Source organism: Carettochelys insculpta, chromosome 10 (genome assembly GCF_033958435.1).
Source record: "Carettochelys insculpta isolate YL-2023 chromosome 10, ASM3395843v1, whole genome shotgun sequence".
Lineage (NCBI taxonomy): Eukaryota > Metazoa > Chordata > Testudines > Carettochelyidae > Carettochelys > Carettochelys insculpta.
Window position 1 is genome coordinate 12,690,407 of NC_134146.1, and position 23,046 is coordinate 12,713,452.

At 45.3% G+C, this 23,046-nt stretch overlaps 2 protein-coding genes across 10 annotated transcripts in view; both read right to left on the reverse strand.

Annotated features, from left to right (window-relative positions):
• The window catches only part of RBP1 (retinol binding protein 1), a 36,196-nt gene extending 29,636 nt beyond the window's left edge, over positions 1-6,560 (reverse strand). Inside the window, exons 1-2 of the mRNA XM_075004653.1 lie at positions 6,445-6,560; positions 5,645-5,823 (exon numbers count right to left, since the gene is read on the reverse strand). Of these exons, the coding sequence (XP_074860754.1) occupies positions 5,645-5,823; positions 6,445-6,517 (252 nt within the window). The 5' untranslated portion in view covers positions 6,518-6,560. The remainder of the gene's footprint in view (positions 1-5,644; positions 5,824-6,444) is intronic.
• Positions 6,561-14,061: 7,501 nt separating this feature from the next.
• The window catches only part of NMNAT3 (nicotinamide nucleotide adenylyltransferase 3), a 62,546-nt gene continuing 53,561 nt past the window's right edge, over positions 14,062-23,046 (reverse strand). For all 9 annotated transcript variants that reach the window (XM_075004650.1, XM_075004647.1, XM_075004645.1 and 6 more), the window contains one exon: positions 14,062-14,910. In XM_075004650.1, the coding sequence (XP_074860751.1) occupies positions 14,570-14,910 (341 nt within the window). In that variant the 3' untranslated portion in view covers positions 14,062-14,569. The remainder of the gene's footprint in view (positions 14,911-23,046) is intronic.

Sequence of the window (23,046 nt, forward strand, 5' to 3'; positions counted from 1 at the left end):
GACCGACTGGATCAACAGCAGTACGATGGAAAGGGACATAGGGGTTATGGTGGATGAAAGGCTGGCTATGAGTAAACAGTGTGCCCTTGTAGCCAAGAAGGCTAACAGCATACTAAGAACATTTTGAGCAGATCTAGAGAAGTAGTTATTTCCCTCTATTCGACACTGGTGAGGCCACATCTTGAATATTGTGTCCAGTTTTGGGCCCCCCAGTATAAACAAGGATGTGAATTTGCTGGAGCAGGTACAGCAGAGGGCAACAAAAATGATTTACGGGCTGGAGCACAAGACCAATGATGATAGGCTGAAGGATTTGGGCTTGTTTAGTTTATAGAAGAGAAGACTTAGGGATGAGTTAATAGCAGCCTTCAACTTACTGAAGGTGAGCTCTAAAGAGGAGAGTGAGAAACTGTGTCAGATGGCAGAACAAGAAGTAATGGTCTGAAGTTGAAGAGGGAGAGGTGTAGGTTAGATATTAGGAAAAACTACTTCACCAGGAGGGTGGTGAAGCATTGGAATGCGTTGCCTAGAGAGGTGGTGAATTCTCCATCCCTTGAGGTCCTTAAGTCCCAGCTTGACAAGGTCCTGGCTGGGATGACTTAGTGGGGGTTGATCCTGCTTCAAGCAGGGGGCTGGACTAGATGACCTCCTGAGGTCCCTTCCAGCCCTATGATTCTGTGATTCAGTGATCATAGTACCTAATTCTGACCTTAAACTTGTGTAAGGCAGAAGTGACTTGAAAGAAGCAGACAGACTTGTGGGGGAGAGATCAGAACCTGTCCTATCAAGTCTACTTATTAAACTACTAAACATAATTGAAATAAGATTAAATTTATTTGTAACATGAAAATAATTAAACTATCATAATATGTGCATGTGGAACAATCACATCCTTTCACAAATTTATGGCTCAAATAATTAGTAAAAGTAAAGAATTTTTGTAGGTAATAAAAGATTAAATCAAATCCAAACAATAAAACATGACAGAGGGAAATCACTGCAAAAGTATACAGTAGAGTTGTGCATTTATGTGACTAGAGGCATCCTACATGCATTTCTCAATAAGATTTAGAAGTGCCAAACCACAGTGTAAAATGAGGTTTGCTCTGGAAACACAAAGAAGATAGCGTAGACTGTAGCTTCTGGGGATACCTTCAGCTTTAATTAGTGCCCACTCTTCTTCATCCACACATACCCATGTGGCAACCTCCTCTTATCTTTGGTTTTACAAAATGTGCTAATGGACACTGAAGTTTAATTGGCAGAGTCTTGGAGTTTCTCTAATGTCCCATGTTGCTTGTTTGCTTTGAAGAGGAGGAGCAGAAAACTTGAAGACATCTCTGACCACGTGGGATTGAAATACTCAAGTGTCTCCCATACAGAAACTTTTCATGCAAGACCGATACTTGTATATTTTTAATCAAAACAGAATTACTCAAAGTATGCCAAGATGCACACAAACTAGATTTGTTCTTGTAACTGTCTTATGATCTATTCCTGGTAATAGAGATTGCTTTAAATCTTCGGTATTTAGATAGCAGGGAACTGAAGTATCACAGTTCAGATCAACTGCACTCATATTCCCCTTCTGTGGTCCACCAAGGGCTCCCATTCCCGGATCCTGGTTCCTACCCATCACCCCTGTTGGCCAGAAACCTGCCCCTTCCTGATAAGAGTATTTCCACTTGCATGCCTTCACTAGTTATTCCCAGCAAGGCAGACTACTTAAAAAGCCAGTGTCAGTGCTTTGCTGCCTCTCAGGTTAACTGCCATCAGTTACAGGTTACCGCGCACCTCTTTCTATGCAAACATTTCTATCCTTAAGCAAGGATTCTGGTTGATGTCCATCCCTTCCCACCCTTCCTCAAGCAGTGGGGCTCCTCTTTGGACAGATGACCCAGTCCATTTACTCAATCAGTTTAAATTCAGGCTATTTAGCCAAAAGTCCTTTCTTTGTTGGTGATGACTGAGGAACATGATATATGTGAGCCTTTCAAAGATGTGGAACCTCTCTGGTGGGTTTGCAACCTGACCAATTTTAGTTCTTGGAGACGTGCATGAGGTAGAACATATCATGCATAAACCATTCTTCTAAAACAATGGCCCTGGAAGATACCTAAACTTAATTCAGTATGGTCTCCCACTGATACTGGAGGAAACTGCCCTGTCACAGGAAGAATTTGCCTCTTTGGGACACAAGAAACCAAGAGAGAAGTGCAAGTGAGTATTGTTTCTGTCTCCTTAGGAATTATTACTGCAATCACCATGAGGGATGGCCAATAAGTGGCACTAAACATGATCATGGCACAGCATAGCAGAGGCTAGATCAGAAGACATCCAAAGCATAAGACCTGATTAAATCAGTGACAAACCCACCTTGTTTTTTTCATACTTTCCATGAAGTGCTCATACAAGCCCAGATTGCACGTCTATTGTCATTTACTAACAGTACTAACATGATGTCAAAAGGCCCCCGAAAGTGTCTCATGGTAGGAGAGTCTCTGCCCTGAAGCACTTCCATTCCTCGCCTTGTCCATTTAGACTGTGAGAAATAAAGGTATTACCCACAGAGTACAGATGAGAGACTGAGGCACAAGGTCTCTCTCTCCTCTTTCTCAAGGTCCTATATGGAGTCTGTTATCTCAAGTTGCAGTCCAGTGTCATGACCACTGATCCACCTTCCCTCTGACAATACTCACATCACAATTCCCCCCAGCACACAGAGGGAGCGTGCAAGATGCAGCATCTCTTTGGAACGTGAAGCCATGAAACAGCTCATGCCAGTGCGGAAAAGAGAAGGAACCAGGGCCAAATTCCAGCTCACTTCTGCTCCCTTTGGAGACCTATGCTAGGGAGGAACAGTCCCAGTGCATCTTGTGCCCTCTCTCCATTCTCATTTTTGCTAGACTCAGAAGCTATCCGGTCCAGAGTGATTAGTCACTCTAAAGCTGAGGGACAGCATGTTACACCTTGTTCTCAGGGCCTGGAGAACAAAGGAACCTGAGACAGTTCCAGTGCACAAGTCTCCTACAATGTGAGAGAACTGGGATCTCATTCTTGAAAAAATAAAAAAAAATCCATTTATAATTCCACAGAAAGCACTGAACTATAAACTACACTGTTACCCAAGGCAATTATGATAGGTATACTGGGGTTCACATTACTAATGTATTTAGTTCAGAGCTGCAGTTACTGATCATTTACAGCGTTGATGGCCAAGATCATGGATTTGGTGAAAGAGGGATGTAATGTCTGATCTCAGGTATGTTCCCCTAGATTCATTCATTCATCCCAGGGGAGGGACAGCTGAATTGTTAGAGCATTGGCCTTGTAAACCCAGGGCTGTGAGTCCAATCTTTGAGGCGGGGGGGGGGGGCTTACAAGGCAGGTTAGATTAAAAACGATCTTCCAGGGATGGTGATAGCTCCTGCTGTGAGTGCAGGGGACTGGACTTGATGAGCTCTCAAGGTCCCTTCCAGGTCTACAAGGGGGGCATGGGGGGGTGAGATTCCTGACAGAAAACTTGGCACAAGTGCTAATCTTATGGGAATTCTGCATTGTTGCATATGGAGTCACAGTAAAATTGCAGTGTTCCTATGGGACTGAGTTGCAGCAAATGATGTCACTCAGCTAGTCCATGGCAGGCTTTCCAGCAAGCCCAGTGAATTCTGGGACCTGTCTTTGGGAATTCTCTGTGACTCATGCAAACCACACATGGTATAAATATATAAAGCATAAGTATAAATGGTTGTATACATCTCTGACCTGATTTAAGAAGCTGCCAGTAACTAGGAATACCACCTTCGGGGGGAGGGGGGGGCGTGTTTGAAAAGAGAAGAGAGGAAGAAAAAAGGCCCTTTCTCCCTCCACTACCCTGCAAGCTACCTACTCATTCCAGCTCTCTGGATCTCATAAGCCTTCCTTTTCCTGACATTGCTGGATCAAAAGTAAATATCTACATCCTGTGTCAGAGAAGAATCTTGATCAGTCACAGAGATAACCAGTTTTTTAAAGAATGGGAGCCATTATTTACTCTCCGTTTCACTTCCCTGCTGCACCAGCTTGGAAAAGAAATGTTCTTTTGCTCATGAGTAACTCCTGTACTCTGGGAGAACGCAGAGATGGACTGGACTAATAGGAGATATAACAGCCAGTCTGACTCAGCTAAGTAGCTTGATATTCTTGAGCCTTTCCTGCTAATTGGTACTACTGGTCATGAAGTACCTCTTGCCAGAGACAATATTTTGTAAAAGCTCGCAAGGGAGAGTTTTTGGAGCTACTTATCTACTGTAAGATTGGCTCTAGTTTTGTTGTGTTAAATGGGTGTGCTAAGAGTACTGTCTGTAGTATAGCAAAATGCTCCATTGCAGACCATGCTGGATATTTACATATATGTCATATATAACATGTACTATCCATGATTTTATATATATATATCTATATCTATCTGATACTAAACATTGAGCACAAATATTAAGCATGAATAATAATAAAGCCTAAATTGACCTTTATCTTTATTATACTCCTGTTCACTTATGCTAAATATTTCAGAACACTTTGCACAGTTGAAGCTATGACTTAATTAGACAGGAAAGCATACATCAGGGTTAGAAGGTAAGATTATTTTATTATAGCAACAGAATAAGTGTTACCCTCACACGCTAACTACCACAGAACAGACTTAGGAGGTCACTTCACTCTTTAGCGCCTCAAACAGGTGTGTTCACAACAAAAATATGATGTTCTGATGAAGTGACTCTGTGCTCACGAAAGCTCGTGCTCAAAACTTTTCTGTTAGTCTATAAGGTGCCACAGGACCCTTCGTTGCTGTTACAGATCCAGACTAACATGGCTACCACTGATACTTAACAAAAATAAAGAGTACACTACAGTACCAGAAAAAACAAGGAGAAAGCTGATCAGTTAACTCTAGGTTCAGATGACATATACAGGACCTTTTACCGAAAAATGGGGTACAGAGATAACTTGAGTGGTGTAACTTTGGGAGCACACCTTCCTACACAAGATGAATAGAACAATGCTACATGAGACAGCTTCATGGCAAATGGCATCATCCATATAGAATCATCCCCTGCACTACGTTATTATTGGCCTAAAACAATAAACTTGACTGGCATTCATTATGGTCTACTGAACGCATTTCATAACAAACTAGAGCATGGTCAAGCAACTGACTATACAATTGATCAACACCATAGAAGGGAGCAAGGCAGAGAAAGCGGACAGAAAGGACAACAATTTCTAAATATTAGGGCCCTCCTGTCAGTCACCCTTGCTCATATCAAGATGTAAAATACCCCACTGAAATTAATGAGGTTGCTGCCGTAGTAAGCACTACTCAATGTAAGGGTGGCACAATTTGGCAGGAAATGTCTTTTTGAATAGCAAAGCTCACTGTACAAGTACAATTTAAACCTTAATGCCTGTTCTTTAGTAAAAGAAATAGCTTCGCATTAGACAAGCTAAACCTGTTTACAGCCCTGCCTAAATGAAGCTGTCAAATACACAAACAAAAATGGTAAGTACAGCCACATAAAAATGGTTTACCTCTGCAAGGCCTGGGATTATTACTAATTACTTCTAATCTTTTTTGTCATGCAAGAGTAACAGTTCTAATTCTTACCATGCATTTGCGATCATCCACCCCAGCTAAATCCTCCTCAAACTCTTTTCCTACATCAAATTCCATGATGTAGTTCCTAAAAGTGCTTAGTGTCTTAATAATCATATGATCTCCATTCTGAATGATTTCTTTGTCAGGTTTTAGCAAGTTGGCAATTTTTCGCACAGCAATGTTTACATCTGAAAACAAAACAGGAAAAAAAAATTGCAGTAAAGCCACTAATCTACAACAATACAAGACCTGAGAGGACTGGGGTAGTTCCAAACCCAAGTAAAAAGTTCACTTGCAGTTTTACTGATGCTTATTTCCAGTGAGCTTATTTGCTTATTTGGAAAATCCTTATAAGCTTTAAATTTGTTACTGCAACAAATGTGTTTCAAAATAGACAGACAAAAGGAAACACATTGCTAATTCACACTAATTCACTTTGATTACCCCAAAAAGCTATTTCTGTAGAAACAACCATTTTGCATGCCTCCCTGCCAGCTGCATACAACATTTTTACATAAAGCACATTTTGTTGCCTTTGCACCTACGTACACTCATTTTCTTCTCATTTGAATTTTTTTAAAATTTTGAGAGAATAATTTTGATTGCTCTTTAAAGTTCTGCAGTTGAATCTCTATGTAGATTAATGGTAGGAAGGTAAAAAGCAAACACTATTTAAAGCAAATCTAACAGAAGTATTTTAACGAATGCATTAAAATAGTGGCTGAGCCTTTGACTGTCCCAGAAGAAATTAAATCCATCCCAAGAGTGACATTTGATTATTTACCAAAGAAGTAGGAGAGGAATCTTACCCAGTGCTTTCAGATACTCCTCAAAATTGTCATTGCTAAGCATTTTCCAATAACCATTGAAATTTGCAGGCATTTCTGGTGTACAAGATAGCAAAACCAAAGCCTGAGAACAGTGTGCTGATTCTGCACCACACAGCTCTATGCCTGTCCTCTCTGGTGAGTCTGAACTCTGGTTTCTTTTATCTGTTCTTGAGCCCCTGCAGTTACACGATCCCCTCCAATCCGATTACTGCTGAAGGGCTACCATTAAATCCTTCCACAAAGCTGAACCTTTTAGATTTATGATGACAGCAGGATGGCTTCATTTAAATGGAATGGAACTCACCTTCTGTACAATGGCTGGAAGGCCCCTAATTACCTGGGCATCCATTTAACCGTAGTACTACCTTCTCCACTTAATGCTGCTTAGAAATAAAATGTCTGGTTTAAGGCATGTGTGTGGATGTTACAATAGGCGGACACATTGGGTGACTTCTGCAGACAAGTGAAATCCCATTTCTTTGGAGTGTTTGAGAATATTTGCAGTGTTTTTCTCTCTTCCTTTCAGAAGGGAATCACACAAACTCTACCAGTGAAAAGTATCAGAGGGAGCCGTGTTAGTCTTTATCTTCAAGACCAACAAGAAGTCCTGTGGCACCTGGTAGACTAACAGATATTTTGGAGCATAACCGTTCATGGCCAAAGACCCACTTCGTCAGATGAAGCAGATCTTTGCCCACGGAAGCTTATGCTCCAAAATATCTGTTAGTCTATAAGGTGCCACAGGACTTCTTGTTGTTCTACCAATGCAATTGTTTTAGTTTAGTGTTTAGTTATAAGCCACGACTGTAGAGTCATCTTCAAATGAGGGGTGTTGACAGCAAATATTGACCGATACGTTAATTGATAGCTCAGGAAAAGCTAGTCATTATTCAGAAGAGATTATTATTAGGGAGTAACAGCCAATTCCAGTTACCTTATGTCTCCATCAGTGCTGCATGTCTTTATTAATCAAACAGTTCTGTTAGTTAAGGGAATGCAAACAACGTTCAGACACTGGAGCTAGAAGCATTTCAGGAGACATTAAATATTGCTGAAATGAGCAAGTGAAAAATTAATGCTGCAGTACTAGATTATACAATAGTAAGATATCATTACTTGAAGGAAGTAGCCCGAGATGTAGAATCTTCCTACACTTAAGGATCAGTTGTAGCTATCGTTTTAAAAACAAAGAAAACATTTCACATAAGCAGTAACCTGCCTGTGCCACCCACTAATGCAAGACTTCATAGAGTTAAACAGTGTAGCTAGATCTGATAAGAGTCTAGATAATTTGATGACCAAAGACCCCATTTTTAACTGTGCAAATTGAGATGATCAAATCTCATGCTTTTGTAAAGAAGTAAAATCTCCACAGGTCCAGGAAGAAATGTTTTTCTTAGATATATGTTGTATGATAAGCTAAGTGGGTTATAAAGAGAGGATATATCAGAGGGGTAGATGAGTAAGTCTGTATCTTCAGAAACAACTAGAAGTCCCATGGCACCTTATAGACTAACAGATATTTTGGAGCATAAGCTTTCATGGGCAAAGACCTGCTTCGTCAGATGAATGAGTGGGGGTTCCAGAGGAGGGTTTAAATATAGGCTTATGAAAAGGAGGGAGTCTCAGTAAAGGGGAGGGCCAGAGTTGACAAGATCTTTTCAGTCACGGAGGATGTGGCCCATCATCAGCAGTTAATGTGGAGTTTGGAACATCAAGAGAGGAGAAAACAGGTCAATTCAGTCAGGGAGGATGTGGACCATTATCAGTAGCTAGTGTGAAAGTGTGAACATCAAGAGCGGAGAAACTGCTTTTGTAATTGGCCAGCCACTCCCAGTCTCTGTTCAATCCTCGCTTGATGGTGTCAAATTTGTAAATGAATTGCAGTTCTGCAGTTTCTCTTTGGAGTCTGTTTTTGAACTTTTTTGGTGTAGTATTGCTAATCTTAAATCTGTTACTGAGTGTCCAGGGAGATTAAAGTGTTCTCCAACAGGTTTTTGTATGTTACCATTCCTGATGTCTGCTTTGTGTCCATTCCATCTTTTACTTAGAGACGGTCCAATTTGGCCAATGTATACTGCAGTGTGTTGATGGAGATGGTGTGGTTGATGTGGTTAGGTCTTGTGATGATATCGCTGGTGTAGATATGTGAGCAGATTTGACACTGAGGTTTGTTGCAGGGATTGGATCAACAGCCTCTGCAACAACTCTGAAGTCATCATCCAAGAGGCTGACAAAGGAGGTGCTGTTGTCACCATGATTTGGACAGACCACAAAAAGGAGGCTGCCAGGCAACTCTCCAATACCACATTCTACTAGCCACAGCCCCATGAGCCCACTGAGGACTATGCAAAGAAACTAGAGCATCTGCTCAAGACCCTCCCTACAAAAACACAGGAACAAATCTACACAGACACACCCCTAGAATCCTAACCAGGTTTATTCTACCTATTACCCAAGACCCATAAACCTGGGAATCCCAGATGTCCCATCAGCTCAGGCATTGGCACTCTCACTACAGGACTGTCTGGGTATGTGGAGTCTGTACTCAGACTCTGTGCTCCCAGTGCTCCCAGCTTTCTTCGAGATACCACCAACTTCATTAGGAAACTACAATTCTTTGGTGACCTTTCTGAAAACACCATCCTGGCCACCATGGACATAGAGGCCCTTTACATCAATATCCCACATGAAGATGGTCTTCAAGCTGTTAGGAACGTTATCCCTGATGAGGCCAAGGCACAGATAGTGGTGGAGCTTTGTGACTTTGTCCTCACTCACAATTATTTCAGATTTTAGGACAATTTATACCTTGAAATCAGCAGCACTGCTATGGGCACCTGCATGGCCCCACAGTATGTCAACATTTTTATGGCTGACCTGGGACAACGCTTCCTCAGCTTTTGTCCCCTACTACCCCTCCTCTACTTGTGCTACATTGATGATATCTTCATCATCTGGACCCATGGGAAGGAGGCTGTTGAAGAGTTTCAACGTGATATCAACACTTTCCACCCCACCATCAACCTCAGCCTGGACCAGTCCACACAAGAGATCCACTTCCTGGACACTACTGTGCAAATAAGTGATGGTCATGTAAATACCACCCTGTGCTGGAAACCCAGAGACCGCTATGCTTACCTACATGCCTCCAGATTCCGTCCAGGGCACATCACATGATCCACTGCATACAGCCAAGCACTAAGGTACAATCGCATTTGCTCCAATCCCTCAGACAGAGACAAACACCTACAAGACCTTTACCAAGCTTTCCTGAACTACAATATCCACCTAAGGAAGTGAAGAAACAGCTTGACAGAGCCAGATGTGTACCCAGATGCCACCTGCTACAAGACAAGCCCAATAAGGAAAACAACAGAACACCAATGGCCATCATATATAGCCCCCAGCTAAAACTTCTCCAATGCATCATCAGTGATCTACAACCCATCCTGGACAACGATCCTTCACTCTCACAGACCTTGGGAGGGAGGCCAGTCCTTGCCTACAGACAGCCTGCCAACCATAAACAAATTCTCTTTTATTCTTAAGCATACAATATTAACTGTACTGAATCTTGTAGAGCATGGCAAGAGCCAAAGGTCATTTTAATTTATAACCTTCTCAATTCAGACCATGTAAATCCGGAAATTAATCAGCCACACAGCAATATCAGGGTGACATCATAGTTTAGTGACCACTCCCTGAGCTACAGGGCAAATCCCAAGGTAATGTATTGCTGCTGAGGGAATGGCAAGACATGATTATCCTCTAGTACCTTCCCGTTAGCCTTGGACTGGAGATGGACTATCATTCTGCTAACCACTGTCCTGGTTGCAGCTTGCCTTCTGCCAGTTTCTCTGTCTTCATGTCTTGTGTCTGAGACAGCAGAAGAATGACAGTTAACAAACCCATGTGTCAGTATGCAGCCACCAGAGACGGTGTTGTCCCACAACACCTTATCAGTGTGAGCCGAGAGCAGTACAGTAAAGGGTGTGCGTTAATCTTGGGGTATGGGCCCAGACAGCTGTAATGCTTGTCACAGCATGCAACACCAGAGCTGAGATGGGAAATGACAACACAGCAGTGTGGTTGCACCATTGCAGGTTAGGCTATCACAAGCTAAATTACCCCATGTCTGTCTACCCCAGCCTTAACATGCACTGAAACGCAAAGCTACTGTGCTCAGAGACCACACTTGAGGCAGTGCAGTTTCTTCCCTCCCTTTCTTTTGAGGAATCTTCTAAAACAAAGTTGAACACGACTGGATGTGTAAGATGTTGTCAGCCCTGCACCTGGAGGAATGCATTTGAATGGCTTATTGTGACATTTAAGAAAAAGCTGCTATGACATTTAAGAAAAAACTATTCAGTAAGCATCTTAACTATGTTCACTGCATTATTCATTATGCAAACACTACAGTTCAAGAGACACAATCACACTCAGCTGTAAGAATGGCTATACTGGGTCAGACCAAAGGTCCATTTAGCCCAGTATGCCAGGTGTCCCAGAGAGAATGAACAGAACATGTAATCAACACGTGATCCATCCCCAGCTTCTGGCAAACAGAGGCTATTGACACCATCTCTTCACATCTTAGCTAATAGCTATTGAGGGACATATGCTCCATGTACTTCTCTAGCTCTTTTTGAATGATATTATAGCATTGGCCTTCACAACATCCTGTGGCGAGCAGTTCCACAGGTTGACTGTGCATTGTGTGGAAAAAATACTTCCTTTTGATTGTTTTATACATGCTGCTTATAAATCTCATTTCATGACCCCTAGTTCTTGTGTCCTTAGGAGTAGTAAATAACATTCATATTTACTTTCTCTACACAGCAGTCGTGATTTTATAGACCTCTGTTATAATGCCCTTAGTTGTCTCTTTTCCAAGCTGAAAAGCCCTGTCTTATTAACTTTTTCTCATATGGCATGTGTTTTGTACCCCTAATAATTTCTGTTGCCCTTTTCTGAACCTTTCCCGATTCCAATACACCTTTTTTGATATGGGGTGACCATATCTGCAAACAGTATTCAAAATGTGCACGTACGAGGGGTTCTACAGCAGCAATATATTTTTTGCCTTATTATTTATTCATTTCTTAATGATTGTTAGCTTTTTTGACTGCTTCCTCACATCAAGTGGATATTTTCAGTGAATGGTAACAATTTAGGACTCATCCTTATATAGTTGGGATTATGTTTTCTAATGTACATTACTTTGCGTTTACCAATGCTGGCCAACAAAATGGCAGATGAAATTAAGCCAGATTTTTTTTTGGATTATTTTATAGTTCATTGCAGTATGCATGTAACTTAACTATCCTGAATAGTTTTGCACTATTTGCAAATTTTGACTCCTCTCCATTTTACCCCCTTCTCTAGATCATTTTTCAGCATGTTGAATAAGACTCGGGGACACAGTCCTGGGGAACATCAACATTTCTTTATCTCCATTCTAAAAACCGACCATTTATTCCTATCCTTTGTTTCCTATCATTTACCCAGTTATCAATACATAGGAAAATCTTCCCTCTTGTTCCACGACAGCCTGTTTTGCATAAAAGCCTTTAGTGAGGGATCTTGTCAAATGCTTTCTGAAAATATAAGTACACTATATCCACTGGATCTTCCTTGTCCACATTTGTTGACTGACTCAAAGAATTCTAGTAGATTGGTTAGGCATGATTTCTCTTTACAAAAATCTATGTTGACTCTTCCCCCAACAAATTATGTTCGGTGATGTGTCTGAAACGTAGATGTGTTTGGTCCTTCATTATCATTTCAACCAGTTTGCCTGGTACTGAGTCAGGCTTACTGGCCTGTAATTGCCAGCATTACCTCTGGAGCCTTTTTTAAAAACTGGTTTCACGTTATCCTCCAGCCATTTGATAGTGAACTGATCTAAAGGACAGTTAGTAGTTCTGCAATTTCACATTTGAGTTCCTTCAGAACTTGTGAGTGAATACCATCTGACCCTGGTGACTTACTACCATTTACTTAATTAATTTGTTCCAAAACCTCCTATAATGAAAGCTCAGTCGGTTCCTCAGATTTGTCACCTAGAAAGAATGGCTCAGGTTTGGGAATTTCCCTCACATTCTCATCATGAAAACCAATGCAAGGAATTCATTTAGTTTCTCTGTAATGCCCTTATCATTGATCCTCCAGTGGCCACTGCTGTTTTTTTCAGCTGGCTTCTTGATTCTGATGTACTTAAAAAATGCTATTACTTTTGGCGTCTGTAGCTTCACTGTAAATTCTTTTTTGGCCTTCCTAACTACATTTTTACATTCATTTGCCAGAGTGTATGCACCTTTCTGTTTTCCTCACTAAGATTTAACTCCCACTTTTGAAAAGATGACTTTTCATCTTTCACTGCTTCTTTTACCTTGTTGTTTGGCCACGATGACACTTTTCTGGTTCTCTATTTTTTAAAACTTGGGGTACACATTAAAGGTGAGCCTCTATTACTGTGTCTTTAAAAAGTTGCCATGCAATAACCCACTGTTTTGGGTAAAAACATATCCCTTTCAAATTACATCAGATTTACTTATTAGTAAACAACATGCCCATCAACATAATATTCAGCTAGTATATAAAGTTCTGTAATTGTGTCTGAAACACCAAATTTTGCTGCCATTCCAAACATAGCCACCTGACAATCCAAACACATTTTATGACCAACAATATCAGCTAGCTGATGCAACATTTCTTTTTCTTTTATTCTTTTCTCAACTATGTGCTGTCCAGAAATCCAGAAGACATGGTTGACTTAGGCCTTCTCAGACACACAAAAAATGCATTTTTGGAAAATATCTTCTTTTATTGCAAACTTCTAAGCATTACACACAAAGCAGAATGCAGCATGTGTGTGCTCCGAAAGCCAATGCAAAACACTTTCTCATTGTTAAAATTAATCCCACAACACCAAAAGAGCATGAGGTGTGAATAATCGTACTGAATTTGTATGATTTTTATATAGGCCATCCAGAAATTGCTGAGTTGGGAAAACTCAGAGATTACTTGAGGGGAAAATGGTAGATAAATTTCACCACTCCCTATAAATTATTAACAAAATCTTTCAAAATATTGGCTGGCATTACTAGGCTTCAGAATTGCTGGGACATCCCTGGGGGCTATTCCTGAAGCACAAGAAGGGAACAAAGACAGTAGAATGAAGTGGGTTGTTTGGATATTCTCACCTGAATGCAAGGAGAGACCAGAAACTCCAGCGCTGCTTGGTATTGACATAGCGGTCATGGCTGGACTCCCTTGTAATTCAGCAGCCATAACAATAGCTTCAGGTTTTGACAGCCAGCTACTCTAAATTATATTAGGGGACTGGACAAGCATGTACTGGACTCAGGAAAAGGAACGACCCCTCTTTCAACTTTTCATTAGGAGTTGAAATTAATGAGACATGCATAAGTACCTTCCTGGGTCAGAGCTGTATTTCTGATTTATGAACATATATACACACAAAACTGAATGGTATTAAATAAAAAAAAAGCAATCATTTTTGTTTCAGGATCTTGTAAAGTAGAAATGTGGCAACAACTATATATTTTTGCAGTTTATTGAAACTATTCCTTAGCAAGAAATATGATATAATTTTATTCTTACTGCCTGCAAACCACCAACACATTCAAATTGAAAAAGTTCTTGGTGTTACAAAAGTACAGTACAAGCACTCATTAAAGCCACTGAGGTCATTTAAGTCACCACAAGAATCCTTCAACAATTATTAAACATTTTAATATTTGTGTTAAAAACAGAAGAAATGTAAGATGTTAGCTATTAGTTTGCTCTTTAATTAACTCCTAGTGGAGATCCTAAAACTAACAGCCCTTTGTATATAACAGCTTAGGAAAGCATGGACTCGGTACAGAATCAGTAACAAAAACTTGTTTGAATTCTGCTGCAAGCTTTCAGAAGCACAGCTAGCTTCAAACTCCCCAAAACACACTTTGCTTTCTTCCATACATAAATATTGTGGGCTTTTTCAGGGATTTTCCAAAAGTATATGCCATTGTCTTCCCCCCATGACATCAATCACCAATTGTGTGGTGTAGTTTCAGAAGCTGAAGTTAAATCCCGTCTATTTTCCTCTCTCACTCTCTTCTGTGTAGATATTATGGTGTTTAATATAGGAAATGACAGAATCTGGAATGAGATACTTCACACTTAGGCCTTTGCATAAGGCGTGTCGTATACGTGTGGCACTGATTTCATTCTGAATCCATTCTGTGACCAAGTGGATATTGTGCTGGAATTGAGTTAGAAGTTTTGATTCACTGATGTACTGAACAGGGTCAGACCTAGCACGGCTAATACAAACCAAACCAAACTTTTCTACTATTTCTTGTATATGTTCGTCTTTCCAGAGATTAGGTGTACTAAATGTCTTCAGAATGTCAGCTCCACATAGCAGCTTTAACTCTGGAGGAAATGGAAAAAAAAAAGGTTTTATGAAGATCCTTATTAAAGATGAAAAAAGTTGCATAGATAAGTTTAAGTTTTTCACTTATTTCTGGTATTTTTCTCAAACTTCACCAGCCAGATCCCAAAACAACTCCACTGGTGAATTATGTCTCAGCCCAAAGGTCTTAAAAGATGATTGGCGTGATTTGAAATGACAATTACTGCAGCATTTTTATAGGGAACAATACTGAGGGCATGAATTTGGCTCATAGGTATTAGGCTGGATAACAGGCCACACATTGAAGAACTAGTACTCTACTTATTGAATTTCTATTCCCTACTCAGTGTAGGCTTGATCATCTAGTCAAGTTAACAGAAAAACTCCAGTTGACTTTCACAGTGAAGGATGAGGCAACTACTATGCATTCAAGTCCCACCAACATTTTAGCCGTATGCACTGGGAATGATGCTATCCCAGTTGTGAAGTCATTCTCTTTTTCCAGAATCCTCCTAATACAGCTGAGGGAGCTTCCAGCATTTTTCCAGAGCAACCAAACTTAATATTGCCGTTGCGTACTGGTGCAGTAAGGCTGTTAGAAACCTATCTTCCATTGCAGCAGCATCTCCTAAATATAGGCTGGCAGGGAAAAAAAATCTAACATTAAATCAAACTTTTCTAAAAATTGAAAAATAATGGACTAAATCCCAAAGACTAGGGAATGCAGCACAAAGGCTGCCTCAGTCCTTAATTCACCGTTGCATGGGAGGACATAAGACTTTGCAAAGGTGACCATCTGTCCCATATTGGGTGGGACAGTCCCGTGTTTGGAATGCCAAAAAGGCATCCCAACTTATTTTAGGAAAGGGACAAATTGTCCTGTATTTGAGCCATTCCCCCCCAACCACCACAGGAAGCAGGGGGAGCATGGGCAGCTGCCGCTTCCCCAAGGCTCTGGGGGAGGGCCAGCAGCTGCCACTTCCTGGAGCTCCTGGGGATCGCCCGGGGCTGCCAGGGATCACCGTGGGCTGCCACTTCCCAGGGCTCCCAGAGAGCTCCAGTGGCTGTCGCCTCCTTCTCCACTCCCTGGGGCTTGGAGGAGCTGCCCCTCCCCCGTGTATCTCCCTGTCCCGTACTTGGGACAAGGAAATATGGTTGCCCTAGTCTTTGCAATAGTTAAGATCACATATTTTTCCAGTACCCAGTGACCATACAAGCAAGAAGGGGTGAATGAAGGACGAATTAGTATTACTGTAACGTGGATGTTCCTCCTTTAGTTGGTTGATCTCAGAACTTCCTTACAGTTATTGTCAAAAGTATGTGTTTATGGCTTACATTCCTACTATATTTAAGCTGAAGGTTTCTCTCTCTCTCTCTCTCTCTCTCTCTCTCTCTCTCACACACACACACACACACAAAGAGTTATGAGAACAGTTTCAAAGTCAAGCACTCAAAAGTTAGGAAATGTCTGAATTAAGGTTGTCCGTGAGACTTAGGCTATGCCTAGATTCCAGGCTTCTGTCAGGCGCCCAGAGGTCTCCTGACAGAATTCTGCCACTCCACGAGCCTTCTGCCAACATCCCAGTCATCCTTGTTCCATGAGGAAGAAGAGATGTGTCAGCAGAAAGGGTCTTCCCAACATTTGGTCATGTGTGGATGGGCCAAATGCAGGGAAGCTCTCTCCTGACAGAACTGTCAGCAGGAGCTATTCAAACACATTGAACAATTTGCATAGCTTTTTCTCACAGTGCTTGGCAATCTAGACACATCTCTGCACAAGCTTTTTGACCGTCTTTAATTACATTGCACGAGCACAATGGTTTATATAGGACCATCTCGTTCAATACAGAGTGGACGCGGCTCAGCAAAAATTACCTTTTCATTATTTCCCATCTCTTCGCTGTTCAGCGTGTGGACCCATGCTGTATTTACTGCACTCTATTCAAGCCCCACTCCAAAGACAGAATTCTTAATTTCCTCATGGACTTTTCCAGAGTGCACATCATCATCATAATTTACCAACATTAATTTATTTCACAGCACTCTCATAAGGTCAGGAGACATTATCATTCCCATTTTACAGATGGAAAACTGAGGAACACAGATTAAGGCCAAAAGTATCTACTAATTTTGGGTTTCCAATCTGAGCTCCCTAGGACCATAAAAAACACTAGGTAATGCTGCATATGTTGAAAGCACATCTCCAATTGATTTCATTTGCACCAGTGAGTGCTCAGCAATCTGTAAATCAGACACCACTGCCTCAGATCAGGTACTCAGAAAGTGAGGAACACATAACTGGTTTCAATGACTAGCCTCGAATCACGCAGGAACTTCGTGAGAGAGTCAGGGATAGAATTTAATCTTCCAGAGCAACATTCAACAGCCTTAATGACAAGATCATCCTTCCTCCTCCTCCAATTTTCTGTCTCATTAAATACAACTTCTACAACAAATGAAGCAGAAGTCTGACAGGCAAATGTCCCTTACTGCACAATTCTGACTCATTCCCAGAGCAAGTCCACCACCTGTAGGGGCCCCACCAATTTCACAACCTTGAAAAATGCGTCACAAACTGTGAAATAGCACTTTCCCATGAAATCTGATGTCTCCTTGCTCCTAAGAGCACCCCCTCAAAGGTGCTTTCTAGCTCTGACTGATCAGGGGAAGGAGAGCACTTGTCCCTCCCCAGCAAACTGCTCTGGCAGTTGGAGGGTGGGACCAGATCAGAACCACCTATGGGTGCCTCCCTCTGCATCAGGACACTGTGGGGGACAGGGCAGCAGCCTGAGGACCCTGAAGCTGGAGAAGACTCATGGAGTTGGATTGTATCTTCCCTGTGCTGCTGGAAGCACCAAAAACAAAGAGGGCTTCCTAATGCTGATTGAGCATGGGAGGGACTGGACTTGTCCATCTCCTACATAGCAGTTGGGAGGTGAGAAGAGACCAGACAGATCCACCTCTGGAAGCCTCCCTCTGCTGCAGGACACTCTCTGGCCTTTAGTACACATGCCACTTGTTCTGGAAGATGATCCTCCAGAAGATGTTTTCCGAAGGATCATCTTCCGGAAGAGTGCATCGACATGCTGAACGGTCCCCTGAAAGAGCCACCCCTTCTTCCAGAAGAGCACATCCACGCATACACTGGTGCTCTTCTGAAAGAACAGGGCAGGGAAAGGCATGGACAATGTCATATGGCCAGGGAACCCTTCCAGGGCCGCTGGCCACCAAACAGGCCCTTCCTGCACAAGATGCTGAGGCCTGCCACATCTGTGTGCAGCAAGACAGACCCAGGTCCCTGTCCAGCGCAGGTTGACCAGGGGGCATGGACCCCCAGCAGCTGCAGGCCAGCAGGCTTGGCCTTACCTGCAGGCTAGCCCTCCTCCTGGCCACCCTCCTTGGCCTCCTGTGGAGATGAAGGCCCAGGCCCCTGGGTCCTGAACCCCCACCACCCCTGCCGGACCATCCAGTGCCTCTGGACTTATGCCACCAACATGGACTGGTGGGACAGGGTCATCATGGGGGAGTGGAATAATGTCCACTAGCTGCAGAACCTTCAGATGAAGTCGGAGACCTTCCTGGAGATCTGCAGCTGGCTCGTCCCCATGCTCTGACACCAGGATACCTGGATGAGGCTGGCCCTCTCCCCAGAGAGGTGCATGACCATTGCCTTCTAGAAACTGGCCACCTGGACAGTTACTGGTCCACTGGGCAGCAGTTCGGGGTGGGCACATCCACCGTCGGGGCCATCGTCCTACAGGTAAGCCCTGCCCCGGGCCCTGCTCCACCAGAGGGAGGGAGGGGGCTGGTAGGCTTGGGGAACCCTGGGAGCCCGAGTGGGAGGGGGATGGGCAGGCATAGCCCGGGGGGATACCACATGCCTGCTGCTGGAGGGGTCCCCCAGCAGGGGAAGCCTGGTAGGGAGGAAGGGGGTGGAAGGGGAAGGGGACAGGGACCCCCGTGTATGCCCATGAGTACGCATGCTCCCATTCCCCGCAGGTCATGAGGGCCAACGACCATGTGCTGGTGCGGCAGCGGGTGTGTGTCGGGGACCTGGATGCACTCATCGAGGGCTTCGCTGTGCTCAGGTTCCCCCAGTGCTTCGGAGCAATCGATAGGACACGTATCCCCATCAGGGCCCTGGGCCACAGCGGTGGCCAATACGTCAACAGCAAGGGGTACCACTTGGTCGTGTTCCAGGAAGTGGTGGATGCCTGAGGGAGGTTCACGGACATTTACATCGGCTGGCCAGGAAGGGCACATGATGTGCAGATCCTGTGGAACTCCACCCTGTTCCACAGGATGGAGGCCGGGACATTTGTGCCCTGGTGGGAGAGTTTCACCAGAGAAGTTGCAATGCCCTCTGCCTCGTGGGCAACCCGGCCTACCCACCCCAGCCCTTGTTGATGTGGCCCTACGTGGGTCACCTCACACCCTCCCAGGAGCTGTTCAATGCCTGGCTCACATGGTCCTGGTATCCAATTGAGTGCACCTTCGGCCATCTGAAGGCGCAGTTCAGGTGTCTCCTCACATGCCTTGATGTGGGGGTGAAGAATGTCCCGCAGGTTGTGGCTGCCTGCTGTGCACACCACTTCCTCATCGCAGAATGTGAAGGAAACCTGCCCCAGAGCTGGACAGTGCAGCCGGCCCCCAGGTACAAGCACCCCGCTGCGGCCCTCGACATGTGGCTTGACCGTGATGGGCTCCAGATCTGTGAGGCACTCTGGGAAGCATTCACCCAGGGACAACTAACCCCCACCCTTCCCCACATGTCCCCTTACACACGCACCCACGCGCACACCCCCAACCCCTCCTACCTTCTCCCACAATAATCAGGGACACTGGGGGGGAGGGTGTGCAAAACATAAATATGTATTTAATCCACAACATAGAACAGTAGAAAACAATGTAAATAGTAACTAGGAAATAATAAAACTAACATCTGTTAATGTTTAGTTTAGCCATGGGGCACTGACTAAACTATATACATGGGGGTAAGGGAGCAGGGGCATTTCAACTTGGACAGGGCCTGGGACAGGGATGGTGGGGGCCCTAGTCAAGGGACAGGGTGGAGGGTTGCAAGCCCCAGTGCCTGTGGGGTACTGATGGGGCCAGGAGCTCTGGCAGGCAAGGCTGGTCTGAACTTGGCCCAGCCTCAGCACAGGGGCTGGCTGGGGGAGGATGGGTCACAGCCCATGGGTAGGTCAAGGGCTGGGGGCACAGGAGCAGCCGAGGGACCAGTGGGGGAGATGGTGGTGGGGCAGCTGGGGGGACAGCGGGGGAGGACTGGAGGATGGTTCACAAGGGCCCCGCACACCGTGCGGAGCAACCCCACCACCTCCCCCCCATGTCCCACCTCCAACCGCAGCTCGGCCTCATCAAGGGCCAGCTGCCTCTCGGCAAGGGCGTTCTGGGCAGAGGGCTGCGGTGTAGGCTACAACCTCGTCCTTGTGGTCCCAGCACCTGGTCCAGCACACCTGTGGCCACAGTGCTGTTGGGCTGCTGGGTTCTCCAGCCTGGACAGGGCTGGCAGGCCCTGGTCTCCTCATCCGGCTCCCCCAGCCCTCGGATGGTGCCATTGTAAGAGAAAGAGGGTGGGGTGTGGAAGTCAGTGCCACACCTGGACCCTAGGGGGCATGGCCCTGGCTCCCCTGGGTGGTTGCCCCCCTCCCCAGACTAATGGGAAGGCCGTATACCAGGGGATGCTGCCATGCAGGCCTGCATGCACTCACCACGCTGGCCCCTGGGGCATGGTGCCGGGACTGGGGCACTGTCTGTGGTGGCCCACCCTGGCAACAGGCCTGTGGGCTGGCAGGGCTCAGCCATGGGGGGTCTGGGCACAGCTGTGCTGCCTGAGGGGCCCTTGGCACACTCGGGGGTGCTCCATGGGGGAGGGAGCCAGATGCCGCCTGCAGGCATGGGTGTGCCCTGGGCCCTGACAAGGGTTGGGCCATAGGGGCCCGGTGTTGGGGCCCGGGTGTGCCCCTCCCCTCCAGGCTTTGTCATGGTGTGCACTTACCTGAGGTGGCCTCGTACACGTCCGGTGACACCTGACTGGAGGGGGCCTGGCTGCTGGTGGTGGACGGCAGAACAATGACAAGGGTTCCGTCCAAGGACTTCCCACCAAATGGGACATCAACCGTGGCAGGGCCCTGCTCCGGTGCGGCAGGGGGCTCATGTGCAGCCATCCCCACTGTGACCCAGGGTGGTGAGGTGTCGTCCATTGCCAGGAGGTCCTGCAGCTCTTTGCAGAAGGGGTAGTGGTTGGGGCACAGCCAGATCTGTGGGTGCTGTCCTGGGCCTGCATACACCCCTGCCGCAGCTCCTTCACCTTGCAGTGCACTTGCTCAAGTGTCTGGAAGGGGTGGCCATGGGCAGCGGGGCCCTGGGTGAGGCAGGCAAAGGCTGGAGCGTTCCTCTGGTGCTTGCTGGTGTCTCAGAGGACCTCGTTATCACGCCAGAGCCCCAAGAGATTCTGGAGCTCTAGCTCAGTCCATGAGGGAGCCCTCTGTTTGGGAGCCCGGCTGAGGTCCTGGCTTGCCAGCTGTCTCTCAGGGTCTGGGCTCCGTGGGTCGCACAGAGCCTTGGGGGAGTGTGGCTGGCAGCCCTGCACATGCTACCTGTCTCACACTCTCAGCTTCCTGCCACAGGGCCTCAGGGTCCTTGCAGCTTTAAAAGCTGCAGGACCTGGAGACCACAGAGGCCTGCTGGGGTCGCCTAGAGCACCCTCCACTCTTCGGCTGGCTGCTGCCATGGCACACCGCTTCTTCCAGAAGAGGGCCTTCTTCCCAATTCCTCAGCAGAATATGGAATTTGGAGGATGGGGCGCCCTCTTCTGGATTCCTTCCGGAAGAGCACCTTACGTGTGTAGATGCTCCATGGATCTTTCGGAAGATCCTGCATGTGTAGAAGCAGCCTCTGGGATTGGGCAACATCCTGAGGTTCCTGCAGCTGAGTTGAGGGCAGGGGGAGCACTTATTGTCTCTTCCAAGCCAATCAGGACCGCAGTGAGGAGCCCCTAATTACAGTGCTCTCAGAAGCACAGGGGAGATCAGACCCACTTCTACCTCCTGGAACCTCCTGCGGTTGCTGCCTTCATATTCCAGCCTGAAGGCAGCATGTAAGTGACGGTGGCACTCTCAAGGCCTCCCCACGACAGGTTTGCAACACCCGCCCACAGATCATCTTTTGGATTGGGACCCCACACTTACAACTCTGAAATTTCAGGTTTAAACATCTGAAAAGGTGAAATTTACCAATTTTCAAATCTTATGGGCCTAAAATTGGCTACGATCGGGCCCTCAACATATTCACAGAATAAGGCCATTGTCCTGCAGAAGAAATGTGACTATCTACTTAAAAAGCATATCAAATTTAGGCTGCACCAGGAAAGAGAAGTTACTCACTTGTGTAGTAACAATGGTTCTTCCAGATGTGTCCCCGTGGGTGCTCTACAGTAGGCGTTGGGCTTGCCCCAGCACTGTAGATTGGAGATTTCTAAGCTGTATCTCGTCAGATCGCGCATGCGTAGAAACACGCTAGTCCTTTGCATGCTTTTGGTCACGTGCGCAATCTGGTCCACGCCAGTTCCTCAAAACGACCACTCCGGGTGCCTCTGAAAAACAAAGCAGAACTCCGAAGGAGGGAGGAATGGGTGGGTAGTGGAGCACCCACGGGGACATCTCGAAGAGCCATCATTACTACACAAGTAACTTCTCTTTCTTCTTCGAGTGGTCCCTGTGGGTGCTCCACAGTAGGTGGCTACCAAGCAGTGACCCAAAGATATGGAGGTGGGTACCGGATTATGCGTAGCTTGCCCCGAGAGGACTGCTGTTGGTAAGCGTGCATCCTCCCCCAGTAGCCGATGAATCGCGTAGTGCTTGGCGAACATGTCATAGGATGACCACATTGCTGCTCTGCAAATGTCCTTCAAGGAGACTCCTCTGGAGAAGGCTGTCGAGGCCGCCATTGCTCTGGTGGACTGAGCCTTGGGTGGAGTTGGTAAAGGGGTTTTACGTAATGAGTAGCGCATCTTTACACAGGATGTGATAATATTTGAAATTCTTTGCAAGGATAGTCCTTCTCTTTTTGATCTGCATGCAAGTGACACCAGCAGTCTATCCATCTTTCGGAAGGGTTTGGTTCTGTCTATATAG